The sequence below is a fragment of the Dreissena polymorpha genome, chromosome 12 (genome assembly GCF_020536995.1).
Source record: "Dreissena polymorpha isolate Duluth1 chromosome 12, UMN_Dpol_1.0, whole genome shotgun sequence".
Classification (NCBI taxonomy): domain Eukaryota; kingdom Metazoa; phylum Mollusca; class Bivalvia; order Myida; family Dreissenidae; genus Dreissena; species Dreissena polymorpha.
This window is the reverse complement of record NC_068366.1, coordinates 73,041,260-73,059,428: the sequence shown is the minus strand read 5'-3', so window position 1 is coordinate 73,059,428 and position 18,169 is coordinate 73,041,260. Positions and strand designations below refer to the sequence as shown.

Here is an 18,169-nt window from a genome sequence, read left to right as displayed (position 1 = left end):
CTTGCAATATGTCACACAAAGCAGTTGGAAAAGCTGTGTATTTGTGTATTCCCATAGTTTCATATGTTTCATATGTTTATTCTCCAAATGTGAATTTTTGTAGCATGTATGTAGAGGGCAAAAAAGTACACAATAAATGTAGTCACACATAACAATATTTATATAATGAAACCTTATACAAGTATTTTTTATTCACATACAAAAAGAATTCTTATAAATATCAGTTTATCACACTTTTTCTGGCTTTCTGTACCGTCCCTTTTCTTTTTTACGTCTACATGTAGTGCCATTTTAATATTCTGGATGCTCTTTGGGCTCATTTTTGGTATTGAACTACTGTTCTTTAAACTATTTATGATTCAAATAAAAGCATTGCCCTGTATTGATGGTTTATTAGATTTCGCAATTGCTAATGGTCGCATGTTGAAAAATGTTGGACAAACATTATTGTTGTGTGTTTATTGACCGATAATCAACCCATATTTTTATTACTTTTGCAATTTAAATTCCATATTCTAGACATCAGATAATGGTTTTGAAAATTTGTTGTTGGTGTGCTAGGTAACTAATGCAAGGTACAGTAATATCATAAAGTGTAACACATAGTTGAATGCATCAACATTGGACTGTCCATATACTTTTAACACTTGAACATTTTCAGGTTCAATGAAGGTCAATTAAGCTACATAGTTTTGTTACATATTTAACATGCAACTTTTTGTATTTTGTGTGCAACTTTGCTGCCATTGCATATTTGCATACCATTACTATCACATTAAAATACCCTGCGATAATTGGCTTTTGAAATTGTTTTTCCATGCTGGCAAATAGCATTACAATTATGCAGTCTGGGTAGTATGGCAAACATGTATCACTTGACAAGGTGGGGGTTGCTTAGTATCTCATTCAAAGTTATCAACCAATTTTAGCTGAACTTCAATAACCATTTCTGATATTACATCTTGGCTTTGTTCATTTGCGTGTTACTTTTCCTCATACATTAATAAATAATGGCTTTTAAATAAATATAAATTCTGGCCAAGCATGTAATGTACCGGTAAGCAGATTTGCCACTCGAGTTCAGTTGTATCAGTTCATCTAAATGCCATAAATATCCTTTGCCTCTTGATGTTTAAAAAAGTTGCATTTTAAACACCTTTTGCTACTTAATTCAGAAGTTTACATCCAATTTGCACACACCAATATTGATAAAATACCTAATTGATGTTTGCCTTTTTTAACCTTAGCAATTATTAAATATTCCTAAGGGGTTAAGGGGGACATTTTTATAGGTAACTCTTGTTATGGTACACAACCTTTGAGCTGAAATTATACATTTGATGTACACGTTGAACACCTGTTATGTTCAAAAGATTTTACCATAAAAGGGAGTAAACTAAGTTTAAAAAAATTGTTATGAGTAGGGAAATGAGTTTGAAAGGACAAGTTCAATATTTTAATGACAATTGGTAACCAAAGATTGCACATTATAAACAATATCTTCCTACTTAAGATTTTCTATTTGCATTAGACTAAGCCCACCATTGTTCATTTTGGACTTCACACTTGTTTCGTAATGTAAACTGAAGCAAACACATTTGTTTGCCTAACATGAATGACTGTTTATGAAAAGGAAGTATGAATAATAAATCATGATTAAAAAATTTATTAGTTTACCATGTAAATTGTCAGCTGTGTTCATACTAATTGCACATCTGTGTATTGCACTGTAGGAACTTTCAGTATCTGCATTAAGACAGACAGGCAGACTTATACAAATCGTCTTCATGCTTAAACACACACATTATTCACTGTCACGTAACTAGGCATAACAACATTAAACATTAAATAACAAATAATAGTCATTTAAGAATGCAAATACAAATAAATTCAATTGATAGTAAGACCACGTACGTTCTATCAAGGCGGTACTCATGAAGTTTATTGAACAGTATTATTAAAAATTGCATTTCTTTTAACAAATGCTTATTTGATGCAATTGCACATATTATAAATTAGTGAATTGTTACATGAAACTAGTAACTTGTGTAATTTATATACAGATGGGTTGATATAAGATGTATTGCTTTTTATTCTTAACTCGGTGTATCAGCGGCTTAAACATATAAAATGGTATTCATCTAATGAATCCAACTCATTACAACATAAACAATAACATTCATTTTGTGAAATATTAATCTGGGCGTATCTGCCAGTTTTAATTCTCAACAGGAAGAGACTCTTTATATTACAAAAAATGAGCGCAGTCGTCTAGGAAGTAAATCTATATATTGTTCATATTCCAAATATGTTATGGAAACTTTATACATATCTAATAAATAATTATTATTCATATTACCATACCATGCTTGTTTAGGTTGTCAATAAGTCTACATTTAAACTGCATGGCTTATGAAACCAATAACCTGCACAAAGTTTGGATTTTCAAATTCATAACCGAATCCAAAAATATTTAATATTTGCTTGACATTTAAGACCCAATTTGTATACCGGTAACCTTTGTTACAATCAGTTTAAAGCTTGTTTGATAACTATTTGCATTATGATGTTTTCATTTTTAAGAATTTTAAGTCGATATTTTAAAATAGAGAGAAAAGAACATATACATTTATCTGATACAAGTAAATGATAATTTCTCTCTGATTTCAGCTACATATATCCAAGTAAATCTTTTAAATGCAGTATTGTAGATAATACTTTTCATTTTAGACATACATTTCCATTAATTAAGGCATATGCTTACTATGAGTATTTTGTGAATTTTGATTGTCAATTGATTATTATTTTATACACTGAGGCATGCTTATACTGTTCACTTTTTTTTAAACCAAGTTCACATTTCTGATTGTTTTTATAAAAAGCACTTATGTATGCTGGGCCAATAGCTGGCCTCTTAAGTATGCAATACTTATGACTCGTTAATACTGTAACACTTCAAGATTTTGTAGTATTTATGTGATAGAGAAACATTTGTATTTTCAGCGTTAAAGTGTCATGTTATAATATATTTTTAAGTTATGAAATATGCTCTTTTAGGGCTGTCTACATGCAAATGAAAACTAAGACGGTAACATGGTTCATAGCATAACAACTTTGAAAAGCATTAAATATTGTCATTCTTGCCTGAGGATGTATATTTCAACAAAAGTTAAGCAGTGCATGTATTTTTAATTTGGTCAGTGGAACTTCATCAATGTTTTGTGCAAGATTACTAAGAAAAAAAAATTGACTGGATTCTATGAAAGACAATTAGAAAAAACCATCAAATGAAAAGTAGCAGTGCATGTAATTTCCACTAAGACCATGGAACTTCCTCAGTGTTTTGTGCTGGAGTACTTAGAAAAATAATTATGTTTGGATACTATTAAAGAAGATAAGAAAACACAATCAACTGACAAGAAGCTGTCTATTTATTAATTCATAGTAAAAACAATAAGGATGGAGTCAGATACATGTATAAGTGACACTCAATGTATAGCTATAAAAGGTCATTGACAGCCAAACAAGGTCATTATTATGCACAGAATACAAATTGCAAGATGGACATTTCCAAACCATGCAGTGTGGCTAAGAACAAGGGACATAGGAAAGAGAGTGAAGGCGCTAAAGATGATGTTGACGATAAAAATCTCAGTGGCCAAAACACTGAAGAATGTGATGCATTGGAAAGAAACTATGGGATGATGGAAAGAGATGAAGATGAAGAAGATTGTGAAGATGAAGCGGATAGTCATGATTATGGATTGATGCAGGACTTTGCATACACAAGACAAGTGATGTTTGTACAAAACTGCACTGACCCTTATTCACAAACCTGCACTGACCCTTATTCTCAAAACTGCACTGACCCTTATTCTCAAAACTGCACTGACCCTTATCCTCAGCCCTTACCCTACTCTGATGAAGATGAGCCAGTGGATGAAAAGCAATATGATGATGATGATGATGATGTTACCAACAGAGGAGGTGATCCCAATGAACTTTTTGACAGGCCTGCAGCTGTACCTGAATCTTATGATGATGTTGATAATGATGTTGTTGATAGTTCTCTTTTGCTCCAGGGATCGACTGACACTATTAATAAAAGTTATGACATTGAAGCTTTAAAAGCATTAATGCAACATAATAGCGATCTGATTGCAGAACAGGAGGCTCGAGTGGATTCGATTAAGGAAAGAAGTCTTGTTGGTGATTTTACGGATGCACAAAAAATTCTTTACCCTCGTGTTGCATTACGCTCTCCTATTTCTTCTAGTATGGACATGACCATTTCTTCTAAAAAGGACATATCAGCTGAACAGGAACAGCCAATAGAAGAAGTTATAGTGCCAAGTAAAAACAAGCCAGTAATGCTGAATCAAGTAAACTACAATCCATCAAGCAATAAGAGTACAACTAAAGAGACTTCTGAATCAGTGAATTCAGAAGTCTGGTCTGTAGATGCAGAAATGGAATCTTGTGTTGATGGCTTTCAGAAGCACGTGAAATTTCATAATCAGGACATTACTAATTCAAATGAGTCTTGTAATGAGGGGAAGCTATCGACGCAGGATAAATGTGGTAGTGTCCTTGCAGAAATGAAGAACAGTAATAAGTCAAAGGAGTTAAGATATGAGAGAAGCCTTTCGCATCAGCATAAGTTCAGTAATGTCATGGCAGAAATGAAGAAATTGCACTCAGTGGTTAGTTAAAGATATTGCTATGTTTGTCTTTTTCATTCTAATTGTGCGTTGTTGTTTTTATATTTCAGAAGCAGTAATGCATGGGCTTTCAATATTCAATGTTTGCACAATTATTTTTTTATATCAGATTGTGGTCTATGTGAGGAGTTCTGACAGTTTTTTAAGTCTTTTGTTTCAACTTTGCATTGTGCAAAAATCTAAGATTTCTTTTGAATGACATTATACAATTAAATTTTAAGTGTTTGTTTCAACCAGGTCGATGTCTATTCAATCTCTTACCTGTAATTTCAGGAATATGACGAAGAGACCAGTTGGATTCGAAAGCACATCAAAATGCGGGAGTGTTCTTATTTAATACCTGAAAAGTAAGTGTGATAAAATTATATGGTAGCTTTGATGAAATAGTTGGTTGCTAAGAAGAAAATCTTTGGTTGATGCTATGTATTTATATGGTTTCTGTCATTTATCTTTTTGGTTTCTCTGATGAAATAATTTGATTGCATTATTTGGTTGCTTGAAGGAACTTATTTGGTAGTTTTTGTAAAATTATTTCTGTTCTGTTTTTAATAATGTTTAAATATAATTATCTCAATACATCAAAAAATGTTGCACATTTGATAATCATGGCAAATTGTTTGTAAACCAGAAAAAATAATGTTAAGATACTTAATTGTCTTTCATAATCAAAAAGATGTCTCATATGGGTCTGCTTGTGTGCTTGTTTGTTTGTTTTGGGATATTTTGCCTCATCCCCCATAAGAAGCAAACTGAAAATGTTTTTTTCAACCAGCATAAAACCAGAACAGCCTGCGAGTAGCTCGCAGTCTGTTCAGGTTTTATGCCGGTTGCTGCTCATCAGTATCAAAGGGATGGAAATGAAGCCTTTAAAACTTTAATCTAGTAAGAAAGGTCTTAAATTTTAAGTTTAACTTTCTAAGGAAAAACAAATGCGTAAAAATATGTATCTAAGTGGTAAAGGGTTAACAGTATTTTAGTCATATCACAGTGGCAATTGTACCAACTCACCCTCCTTCCTTGGTGAGCTGGTTAATCAGTTATGAGTGCACATACTCATGCCAGTAATTGACAACTGCCCTACTTGAATTAGAGGTAGGGCAGGATGGAAGTACCCATACAAGTTATGTGGCCGGGCTAGGGATTGAACCTGTCATCCTGGATAAGCAGTCCATCGCTTTACCAAATGAGCTAACTGGCTGAAAAGGGCACCATTTGTAAACATTTGCACGGCAAGAAATACATGTAAACAGTGATTTTACATTTTATTTTGATTTATTATCAAGTGGCATAATGAACATAGCGCATTGTACATGATTAATTTGTATAAAGTGCAAATAAATTAGAATAGCATAACAAGATAAAATGCAAAAACGGAATAAAATTGTATTATTTAAAAAAAATAACTTGACAAACTTACACAGGTTTTTTTTGTACCAATTAATAAATATTAAATTTCCATTGAATAAACTGTACACTATACATGCTTAGCAAGGTTTGTAATATGTTGTCAAACTAATTATCCAAATAGATTTTTATTGCCTTGCAGCATGAGCTGAAAAAAATTGGTAATATATGAGCTGAACAAATTGATAGCTATGTGGTATATTTCCACTCTTACTCTGTTGGGTTTACAGAAGTAAATTTTACACTAAAATATAATGAAATAAACTGCTTATGCTGTTTGGTATCCTGAATTCTGAGTCCAGTCTACTGAGGGAATTCCATTAAATTTTATAGAGAAACAAGAAATATCTGTTAGAAAGATATTTACGATTTTGTAACACTGAAATTAATAAGATCAGAGACTAGTGGTAAGGATGTTTTTTCTGAACAATTCTTAGCCGCATTATATCTACATACACATGTGAAGTTTAGATATTTCTGTAATACAACATTTTGATTCTCCATTTCGTTCTTCGCGTATTTCCTATTGCCATGATATTCTGCATCCAAATTAAAGTTTAAGAAAACTTTAACAAATCATTAAGGATCTTCAGACATTACAAGTTACCAGCCTTTAATCTTTTGACCCCCATGTTTTCATAAAACATTTAATTACAAAATTCACTCGTATGAACCTTAATATTGATAAAGCAAGACTTATTGGCTATATACTTATTTAAAATAAAGTGTAGCAAGTTGAATACAGAAAATATAAGCATATAAGAGTTGTTATCTTCCATCCATTTAAAAAAAGATTTCTTCAATTAAGGGCAAAAGGAAAATACTAAGTTTGAGCATATAATTTTTCTCACATGTTTTCTTGATTGAAAAGTAGAAAAATATGTTTGTTTCACCACACAAGTGTTAAATTCCTGCTTCACTTGCAAGGGTACCCACTCTTGGACAAATAAACATGCTGCAATTGAGGATTTTGGATGTTGCATTAATTTATTAAACATATTACTGCTTACAAGTATAAATAACATATACAGTATATTTTATCCTATTACCAGATGAAAATCGATAGTATTACAACGATCGTATAAACTTTAACTTTATACTATTGATATTTTTAGACCATGGTTTTCCAATCTTTATCTTAAGAACACTATATGGTTCAATGTGACGTCATAGCAAACGATGACGTTGAAGTAAACAAGCACTTCGGAGTCAACTTGGGAAACCATTGCTGTTTCTTTGAATTTTAAAGTATTTTTACTCTTTTTGAACGATAAACGACCACAACATAATAGGATAAATAGAATATTATGTGAGTGTAGAATAGAGATCGGCAAGCCTCGCGCTACATGTTTCTCAGCCTCGCATGATAAACTTGATCTCTATCCGACACTCACATAATATTCTCTTTATATCTAAATGAAAGCAATCAGGCCAGAAATAGTCCACATTTTTCATAATTCTCATTTACACATTGATGTGCAGAATAACATATAGAATAGTTCATTTATGCAAACATATGTTTAGTTATGTAAAAATGATGGATAGTTAATAATCAACTCATATATTATTAGATCAGAAGGGAATTATTCAGCAACTCTACAAATTTTAAACGCGTTTTCTATAATGTATAAGACATATCTATTTTGGACTCATAGAAATAAATGGACTTAATCACACTACTTTGATTTTTGTAATGTATTTATTTACAACACAATGCTGTCTGACATGTTTTCAAAAAAAGAATAATAGTAGAAAAACTTTTATAAAAATAGTTAGCCTCTCTCGAGAATCAAACCTGGAACTCTTTGGTGCAAAGCATAAGCTTTACCTCTTCACCAAAGAGGCATTCGATTATATGAGGAGGTGATTATGAGAACAAAAATTAATATCCCCCAATAGCATACATCCTTAAGGCAATACTGCACATCAAGGACAGTCAACCTGTTTTTCATATGATAATTTATCACTTTTTGAATTCAAGACATAAGTTTTTCTATTTTGCTAATTTTAGGTATTTTTAACAAATTTGAAAATTCCAGATATTCCTTTAGGCTTACTGGTGGGAAATTTCTTTTTCATACTATTTGCTTTTGATGAAGGTCCATCAATTAAGGTGAAACCTGCCATGAACAGCCATGCCAAAATAAGGGACCAGAGCGCCAAGATATGGGACCATTTCATTTCATTTAGAGGTTTTAGGTTTATAGAGCTTTTGATTTTTAGGAATTGCACTGTGACTTTATTTGGTTTAAGTGATTAATTACTTGTGATTGATATGATGAAATGGTGCCTTGGATGTAGGAAAGGAGAGTTATTTATAATACTGTAAGTCTTTTATAAAGGTATAATTGACATGAAGGAAATAAAAATATATCATGTATTTATTTCATTATCCAAACAGGAAACAAAACGCAAATCATTAATTGTTCACTGACTGACAAACAAATGTCAGTTGTGCACTTCCAATTTTGAGATGAAAAGGATGTGTTTTTCAAGATAACCTGATCACATTTTCGAGTATTTTGTTTCCTGCGCTGTAGTATTAAGTGGAAAAATATCAATCAGTTAGCATCTATTACTGGCTTATTCTTAGTTAGAACAAGAAATATCTTTTGAAAAGATATTTTGCATATATCCTTATTTGGAAAGTAAAGGTTGATCTTTACTTTTCTAAGTAATAAAGTTGGAAACAAAGGTTTAATTGTTGTTTTACTGTTTTTTAGGCTGCTGGCGGAAGTGAATGCTTATTGATAGTGAAAAATCAAATTTCCTCTATTCTCATTGGTTGTATGTCTAATTTCTGTGAAACCATTGTACATGTATTTATACACTTGACTTAATTGCATTATTGTCAGTATGACTTAAAAATGTAGATATCAAAAAAATAGTGCACCATAAATTAATCTGTTTTTTATTTACAGCATAAAAAGCAGAAAATGTTTCTTATACACTGATTAGATATTACATATCTTTTGTGTGATTGTAGCGAATTATTAAAAACATTTGTCACAAGATGACAGATGCTGTAATTGACCTAATTTTTTTAGAGCTCGCTGTTTCTCGCACACGTTACGTTTCCTCTCTAGTCATTTTTCACCTTCCCATCACAAGGCGAATTAATTTGCTAAATAATGTTGAATTGGCTTTTTGTTGATTACCTTATTTATTTATGAAAAATATTGACAACAAGAGCTGTCACCATAGCATGACTTATGCCCCCTATAAACACTTCATAGAAGTTATGAGCTTTTTTCGAAACCTAAACGCAGATTTCGAAACCTAAACGCGGACCTTAAGTTCAAGGTCAAGGTCACAGGGGTCAAAATTTGTGTGCGTATGGAAAGGCCTTTTCTATATACACATGCATGCCAAATATGAAATTGCTATCTGAAGCCTCATAGAAGTTATGAGCATTTTTCTAAACTTAAACGCAAAGTGTGACGGACAGACAGACAGACGGACGGACAATCCGATCACTATATGCCCTCCTTCGGGGGCATAAAAAAGTACACCATACTAAGTGATTCACTATCGCTGCTCACTTCAACCCTCCAGTTCAAGCTCAGTAATATAACCTCTTATGAGCAAATTATTTTACTACATGTCAAGAGGAAAGTATAACATATGTTCTAATTGTGAGCATCTGCATTTCCTGTTTTAAAGAATAAATTATGTACATCCTACTTAGACTACTTGCTTCAATAACAGCAATTTGTATATTTCTTTGCTGATGGTAAAATGAGTGTAATATTAGTAACAAACATGTTGCATAACACATAACATTACTAAAATTACTTGATTATTAAAATTATCAAAGTTATATGTAATATTAATGCCCCTGGTACGGTGGCATATGGCAGTTGAACTGTCCGTCAGTCAGTCCGTCTGTCTGTCCGTCCGACCGAAAACTTTAACATTGCCCATAACTTTTGCACTATTGAAGATAGCAACTTGATATTTGGCATGCATTTCTTTATCATGGAGCTGCACATTTTGAGTGGTAAAAGGTCAAGGTCAAGGTAATCCTTCAAGGTCAAAGGTAAAAACAAAACAAATCCCTGGGAAGTAACAAGCTTTAAATGGAGATAATTTATATTTATCATTTGGCAGGTACAGATCATTTTCAATAATCAAAAAAATAAATAAATAAACCAAATCAAGTAGGGGGCATTGTGTTTCTGACAAACACATCTCTTGTTCTAAATTGTGTTAAGAATACTTGTTGTGCTTGGTGCAAATTATTATGACTTAAATTGAAAGGGCTTGAATGGGGCTCATGAGAGTGTTTGAATGTTGGGTACTGCATGTGACATAACTGTTATTGGTGGGACATTAATTTGTATTGATTTCCTGGGCAGACTGAACCACAAATTTAAGGTCCCTACATATAATTATGTACAATGTTTAAAAATTTAAAGACTATTCGCAAAAAACTTATTTATTATCATGTATTATAAGTTTTACAGCTCACACTTCTGTTGATCTAAACCTCGCACGATAAATGTATATCTTTATCAAAAATCACATAGCATTTACATATAATTTCATTAATATTAGTTTGTTTTTTTTTAACAGTGAGAAAGGTAACCAATGCATGTGTGACTACAAGCATATTGAACACAATGAATCTGCCAAGAACAAACCAGTTGGTGCTGACATGAAGTGGGACTACAAGAGGCATTCCAAACAGAAGATGACCAACGCCTTTGGGGAGATTGAGTTTGTTGGATATGGAGGGAACATTGGCAAGGTATGGGAGTATGGAGCAGAAATCAAAGTTATATAGGTATATATATATATATATATAGGTATAGAAAATCCTTTGGGCTTCAGTTGGAACAGAAATCAAAATATAGGGAAATATAGATAAACAATTTTCTTTTATGACATAAATGCAGTGAACTTACAGCAGTGAAAATAAACAAATTGTTCTTTTCACCGGTGAAAAGAACAAATTTTTGCAACTCCTAGTTCTATTTTTGTCCCCTACCGTTTTTACCGGAGGGGACTTATGGTTTGCGCTCTGTGCAGAGCTCCAGATAAAAAATTGGTCAAATTCTTATTTACTCCCTATTTTAAAGATTAAATCTTATTTTACCCCCTATTTATAAAATTAATTCTTTACAATATATTAACAAATAACTTTTTATTCATTGTTTTTGACACATCAACAATTCAACATTTTGGTTCATAGTCTTGGAAAAGCCTGGCTTTCCTGCTCCGTTTCTTGCTTTCCCATAATCGGACAGCTTCGCGATCGAGAGCTTATAAGTTCATCAATTATTGACGAAACCATACTTTGGGTATTTGAATCTAATTGAAAGAATGCATGCAGAGTGGACTTTTGACTTCCACGCTTCGATACACCGCTTCGGTCGGCCATTTTGATTTTTTTAATGTGAAACAGTCACTGACAATTCGGCTTAGGTTATAATGGCCTTTTGGTCGCCGTTAAAGTAATATCCAAAACTACATGTAAACGATATTGTACATTTAAGTTTAATGACATTTTGAATAGGTATACAGTATATTACCGGTACTTGTGTAAAAAAAATACGATAAGTGTAATTAAAAAGGTACAATAAAAGTAATGACTCGCCTGCAATACTAGGTGAACAGAATCGAGACCGTTTGGCCTTTCGACCTTTCTTAGGTGTGGCTCTTCCTCACAACAAACGCTTGAGTGACGTTGACTTAAAGTTGTTGTTTTAATTGAGCGCCTAGGCGAGTAAGAACCGGGATGATTTGTTTACCGCCATTGTGTACACACCGGTCTTACTGACCTGTGTACTAACGCGCAAGGAATTGTGGGTAGCACTTCTTTTACAAGTGAAAAGTAAAAGCGAAAGTAAAACAAGTAATCGTGCTTCTGAAAATCGCTATCAGTCTTAATTGAGATTCAAAATCTGATTTAAACATAATAAATAACATTTCTTTAAACAACATTCCATTTTCAACACATATTTAACACCGTTTTTCTTATTATAGAAAAATATTCATTCCTACGCGGAACTATTTTGGCGGAGGCACAAATCCCCAAATCAGGGGAATGTGATGCGTCCTAGCATAGAGGTGACAATAACGAAGTGACGTCACCATCTATGTATAGAATGGTTTTCCGCATTCTATACATAGATGGTGACATCACAACGTCAGTAAGACCGGTGTGTACACAATGTTGTTTACCGTATATAATTTGCTACTGGAAGTTATCGGACGTTCGAAAATTTCGAATTCGTGTTTTATTTTTTCAATGCGTAACCTTACGCAAAGATTTTAAATCTAAATCGTTATTTAAGAAATTTAATTCGTTTTTACGCCTTTACGCATGTTATCTGGAGCACTGGCTCTGTGTGTCAGTCAGTCAGTCATTCTGTCTGTCCGTCACACTTTTCTGGATCCTGCCATAACTTGAAAAGTTCTAAATATTTTTTCATGAAACTTGCTACATGGATAGATGGCAATATGGACATTATGCACGTCATTTCATTTTGTTTCTACGTCAAAAATTGTGGTTGCTATGGCAACCAACAAAAAAATAATCTGAAAATGGTGGAATTTCTGACAATGGTGGAGCCGGTAGGGGACCATATTGCTTGACAATAGCCTTGTTAGATTATCATAAATAAGTATATATATATATTTTCTATGATCACGAGTGAATTAAAATCGACATTCCACCGAATCCAACATATGTTCTTTTTATTTTATGTCTTTTCACCTTTCATTTACATTGTAAAAGAGTTTAACTTGAGAAATCCGCTGGTATAATGACGTCATTTCGTCACACTAATGACGTCATTTTGTGTTTCGAAATGTATTGAGGCACGCCACAGGTAGAAAGGGTAACTTTTCAGCAAAAGGAACAGCTGTTAAACATTTTCTTGAAAAAGGGGCATAAAAGAAACAGAAAATTTGTTCATGTCAGTGTAAGATCGTTTGTTATTTCACTCGTGATCATAGAAAAATAATATTTTCACTCGTGGCGCAAATGAACAAATATCCTCTATATCCTCTATATGATAGCTTACATTTCAAAGACTTATTTTTATGCTTACTAGTAATTTAAGTATAAATTGTAAGTGATTTATTTACATTTTATGACCTTTCACTTGATAAAGAAGTTTTTCGAATAAGTAAGATAAAATTGGATTTAGAATGTTAAGACCTTAAGAGCAGTATTCCAATACATGAAATATGAGCCTTTTTTTACTTAAGAAAATTGGGGTTTAATGCATGTCATAAACTGTGGTTTCCAATTAGCATGTGCAGTCCATGCAGGCAAAGATCTGGGATGCAATTTTTTTCACCTTAACCAGATTTTCACTTAAAAGAGACTCCCTTAGAAAGAAACATACCATTTAAGCCCAAAGTGTTGTCCCTGATTAGCCTGTGCAGACTACACAGGCTTATCTGGGCCGACACTATGCATATGCTTTAAGTCCCGTTTTCCCAGAGCAAGCCTCGTATGTTTTGCCCTACCATTTTTAATCAGATGTGAGATGTGTGTGAAGGGTTATGTTACACTTGCAGTACATCCGGGTGGACGTTGACACTAAGATGAATCACATGCTGGAGCTGATGATGAACGTGTGGGGGCTCGACAAACCCAACCTGCTCATATCAGTCACCGGGGGTGCGAAGAACTTCCAGATGAACAAGCGACTCCGAGACACATTCAGGAGGGGTCTCATGAAGACAGCTCTAACCACAGGTAGAATTGTTGGAAGGGATGCTAGTTTATAGCTTACCTGTGCACAACAATATTCTCAGGGTGCACTTTTGGGATCACCTTTTGTCTGTTTTGCATCATTTTTTAGTCATATGACATCTCTTTAACTGCTTGCTGGATTTTTAAGAAACTGCACAGGAATGTTGAATCTCATTCAAAGTTATTCAAATTGCGTCAGTTCCTTTGAAATGTATGTCACCAGTGCTGAAAATAGATGTATAAAAAAAGTAAACTTGAAAGTTTGTATCTGAAACTGCAAGGGCCGTGGGTGTACTATTTGGTGTGTAACATTATTTAGATGTCCTCAAATATTTTCTTCAAATGATGCTCCTGTTCAAATGATGCTCATAACTGGTCTCAGGGGTCACATGATTTCAATTATAAGACTTATAAATTAAATTAAATTATATAACAAAAACTGAATTTTTGTTAAAAGATATTTTTCAAATGAAAAATTCCAAAAAACAGAAAGTGTTTTCTTTTATAAGCCTGTGCTGATTGCACAAGCTAATCTGGGATTACTCTGTATATACATGCATTAAGCCCAATTTCCAAGAGCAAGGTACATATGCACAATGTAATTTCCAAGTACTGGTGTAGATATCTAAACATTGCGGTGTATGTGTAATCCCCGTCCTGGCCTCGTGTTCCAGGAGCCTGGATAGTGACAGGGGGAACCCACGCTGGCGTGATGAAGCACGTGGGGGAGGCAGTGAAGGACTTTGGGATTGCCTCCACCTCCAAGAACCCCATCATCGCCATAGGGATAGCGCCTTGGGGCTGCATTCAGAACAGGGAGTCACTCATTGAGGAAAAGGTGTGCTATTGTCAATGTCTCATCATGAGGAGAGGCCCGTTTTGATGTGTGTTTTTAAATGTGCACCTGTTCAACTTTGTACATTATTGTTATGTTTGTTACCTTTTGGAAAGAATAAATTTAAGAATGTGAATTTCACTGTTTAATTTCCTTGAATTTTTTTCGAAACCTTTCTTTGTGACGAAAATTATTAAAGAATAAGCCACACATGCATGTTTGTCTATGTGAAAGTAGCAACAAGTTATGCAAGAATGTATAACATTTTACGTCATAAGTAGATTCAAATAAATATTTCGGGAGTGTAATAAAATAAATTAAACTCTTATATAAAATATGATTTTCCACAATACAACTCTAATATCAGACCAATTTGTGCATTAAAAGTTGGTTATACATCCAACTTCCTCCATATGAGAATGTAGATCTCTGGTTGCCCAACTGTAGGAAAGAAAAAGAACATATTTAAATCAAAATCTTTTATAGTATCAAAGGTCTCTCATTTTGATCAGAATGAAGGTGTCTATCCGACCTAGGATGGTGATACATGTTAATGACCCAAGTTGTGCTGTACAAGTCCTGGTAATTCATCATCTGTTAGCATTTTAGTCAGTTAACGCTTTCCCGAAAGAAGCAAAGTGAAAATAACAATATGCAACTTAAATAAAACCAGAACAGCACTCCAAGTTACTTGCAGACTATTCAGGTTTTATGCTGTTTGCTGCTCATCAGTATCTCAGGGTTGGAAATGAAAGCCTTAAAAACTTGAATCTATTTAGAAAGGTCTTAAATTAAACATGATTTTCTAAAGTACTGTAAATACTTTTAAGTATGTATCTGAGTGTAGCAGTTTATTAATCCAATGTAAGCTTTTCAGAGTGAATGTCTCTGACCAGCAAACTACAGGATGCTGATAAATGTCAATGACCCTACAAGTTGTGCTCTAAAAGTTGTATAAAATTGCCTGTAAGCGTTATAGCCATTTAGTAATCCAACTTGCCCCATTTTCAGAGTGAAGGTCTCTGGCCGGCCAACTATAGGATAGAGAAAGAACAGAAGTTCAAGGAGAGTTTCCTGGACCCCAACCACTCCCACTTTATCCTTGTGGACAACGCCACACAACACAAGTTTGCCATGGAGATTCCATTCCGTGCTAAACTTGAAAAGGAGATTGCTCAAATCAAGACAGAGACTGGAGAAAGTAGGTTTTGGCTTGTGTTTGCATCATCAGTATTTAGCTTGACTTTTCTGCTAACCCAAATGACTGCATATTTGTCAGCATCTGCGTAATCCTCTTGGTCATGTAGATGTGCAACATCATCATATCACTGTCTCTACTATAGATTTTAAATTTGAAATGTATGCATGTGTTTGGGGTCATTGTATGAGATTTACTGACCATGTTTTATGACTCTGACCTGGAATTTAGCAGAATTATGCCCCCTCTTTGTACTCCTCGTAGAAATATTGTTAAGGTATTGTAAGGGGCTACTCACCAAGACTTATGCCACCTTGTTGCACTTAGAAATTTGTTTAAGATAACCATGCAAATTCTCCTTATCACAATTGTTTCTTCTGGCATTTATTTAAAACGTCTTCTATGTGTTAGGGGTCATTGGGTGAAGTCACTAAGTTCTATAAGCTTGACCCGCTTTATAGCCAAATTCTACTCTGTTTTTTATGTACAAAATTTTCCTTAATGTTTTCTAGACACATCTTTTGTATATTTTCTACATATTTTGAAATAAACTTTATAAAGCATTACATTTGTGTTTAGAATCTTCATGAACATTCACAGACAAAGACCTATAATTTTAACCTGCCTTTAAGAATGATTATGCCGCTTTTTTCACATACACTTTTATAGTATAGTTATGCAAATGTTCACCTTTAATCTTTCATTGTGTTAAACCAACACTATTATTCATGAAAAAAAACTAGGTGTTATATCTTTATGACCTCTATTTCAAGATGCCGTATCGGTTCCCATTGTTCTGCTGGTGTTGGAAGGGGGACCAGGCACGTTGGAGACTGTGCATCAAGCCATACAGAACAACACACCCTCTGTGATTGTGAAGGGATCCAACAGGGCGGCAGATATTCTCGCCTATGCATACCTAAATGCCAAAGAAGAAGAAATTGAAGTCAAGGACCAAGTTGGAAAGAAGCAGAAAAAGTATACAAACCTTTTAATTAGACTCTTAAGAAATTCTTAATCTACTTTCAATTAAGCCTTAGATTTGGAAAACTGGGCTTAATGCATGTGCTTTTGTCATCCCAGATGAGCCTGTGCTATCCGCACAGTCTGATGAGGGACAACACTTTAAGTTTGTATGGAATTTTTCATTGAAAGAAATTCTCTCCTCTAAACTGAAAATCCAGATAAGGCAGAAAGTGTAAATTCTCAGAGGGGGCCTAGGTTTATTGGCAGCTCATGGTTCAAAAAATGATTGCCATACTGAACTTTCTCCCTTTTCCAACAGAATGCGGCGCTATATGGAGGACTCAGTGGAGTTGACAGTGCGGGAGATGGTGGAAAGGGAGTTTGGCTCCAACAAGATCGCTATCCACCTGGACTGGATCAAGGAGTGCCTGGAGAAGTGTGACCTTATCTCTGTGTTTGACCTTGACAGCAAGACGGGCGTGAAGGAGATAGATGTCATTATGCTGCAGGCTCTTCTTAAAGGTATAAAAAAGACTTTTTAAGTTAGAAAAAGTGCCATTGTGATTTTTCCTTGTTAATAAGTATTTGCGCAATGTATAAATGGTATTTTTAAGTATTTTAGTCATATAACCGGAGTATATTTATCTTTTTGTCCCCTACCGGTTTCACCGGAGGGGACTTATGGTTTGTAATCTGTGTGTCCATCAGTCAGTCAGTCCATCAGTTTGTGAGTTGGCGAGTCTCGTCACACTTTTCTGGATCCTGCAATAACTTTAAGTTATTAATATTTTTTCATGAAACTTAAAGACATGGATAGATGGCAATATGGAGATTATGCACGTCATTTCATTTTGTTCCTACGTCAAAAATTCTGGTTGCTATGGCAACAAATAAAAAAATATATATTTCTGACAATGGTGGAGCCAGTAGGGGACATATATTGCTTGGCAATAGTCTTGTTTAATTTTTCCTTGGGAAAGTAGATCTTTATGGTTTATAACTTTAGCAAGCATCTAACAACTGCCCTGCTTAAAAAAAAATGGTAGAAGAATGGTTGTAGAATTTATTTCCTGCCTAATCCCAACACAAAAAATAAGTAAGTTACAATTGGGTGGGGTGTTAATTTGCAAGCCTTGGTATGACATTCTTTGTCTGTACCAATGGAGAGATTTATATAGTAACAAGTAGGAAATATGTGTCAATAAAATGGAGACTTATATACAATTGCATAGCTACTTTATGTTTTTGACCTTTTTAAATTTTCCTTTACAGTTTTTTGAAAACGAACAATAATGTACATCTACAATTAAGTATATCAATACCAATCCTATTTC

General features: G+C 33.8%; 1 protein-coding gene across 3 annotated transcripts in view; it reads left to right on the top strand.

The window, feature by feature from the left end:
- The first annotated feature begins 2,975 nt into the window (after window positions 1–2,975).
- The window catches only part of LOC127853965 (transient receptor potential cation channel subfamily M member-like 2), a 67,410-nt gene continuing 52,216 nt past the window's right edge, over window positions 2,976–18,169 (top strand). For 2 of the 3 annotated variants that reach the window (XM_052388849.1, XM_052388847.1), the window contains exons 1-8: window positions 2,976–4,703; window positions 4,995–5,068; window positions 10,701–10,875; window positions 13,659–13,839; window positions 14,511–14,674; window positions 15,683–15,872; window positions 16,643–16,847; window positions 17,155–17,357. In XM_052388849.1, the coding sequence (XP_052244809.1) occupies window positions 3,492–4,703; window positions 4,995–5,068; window positions 10,701–10,875; window positions 13,659–13,839; window positions 14,511–14,674; window positions 15,683–15,872; window positions 16,643–16,847; window positions 17,155–17,357 (2,404 nt within the window). In that variant the 5' untranslated portion in view covers window positions 2,976–3,491. The remainder of the gene's footprint in view (window positions 4,704–4,994; window positions 5,069–10,700; window positions 10,876–13,658; window positions 13,840–14,510; window positions 14,675–15,682; window positions 15,873–16,642; window positions 16,848–17,154; window positions 17,358–18,169) is intronic. The other variant, XM_052388848.1, reaches the window with a different exon arrangement.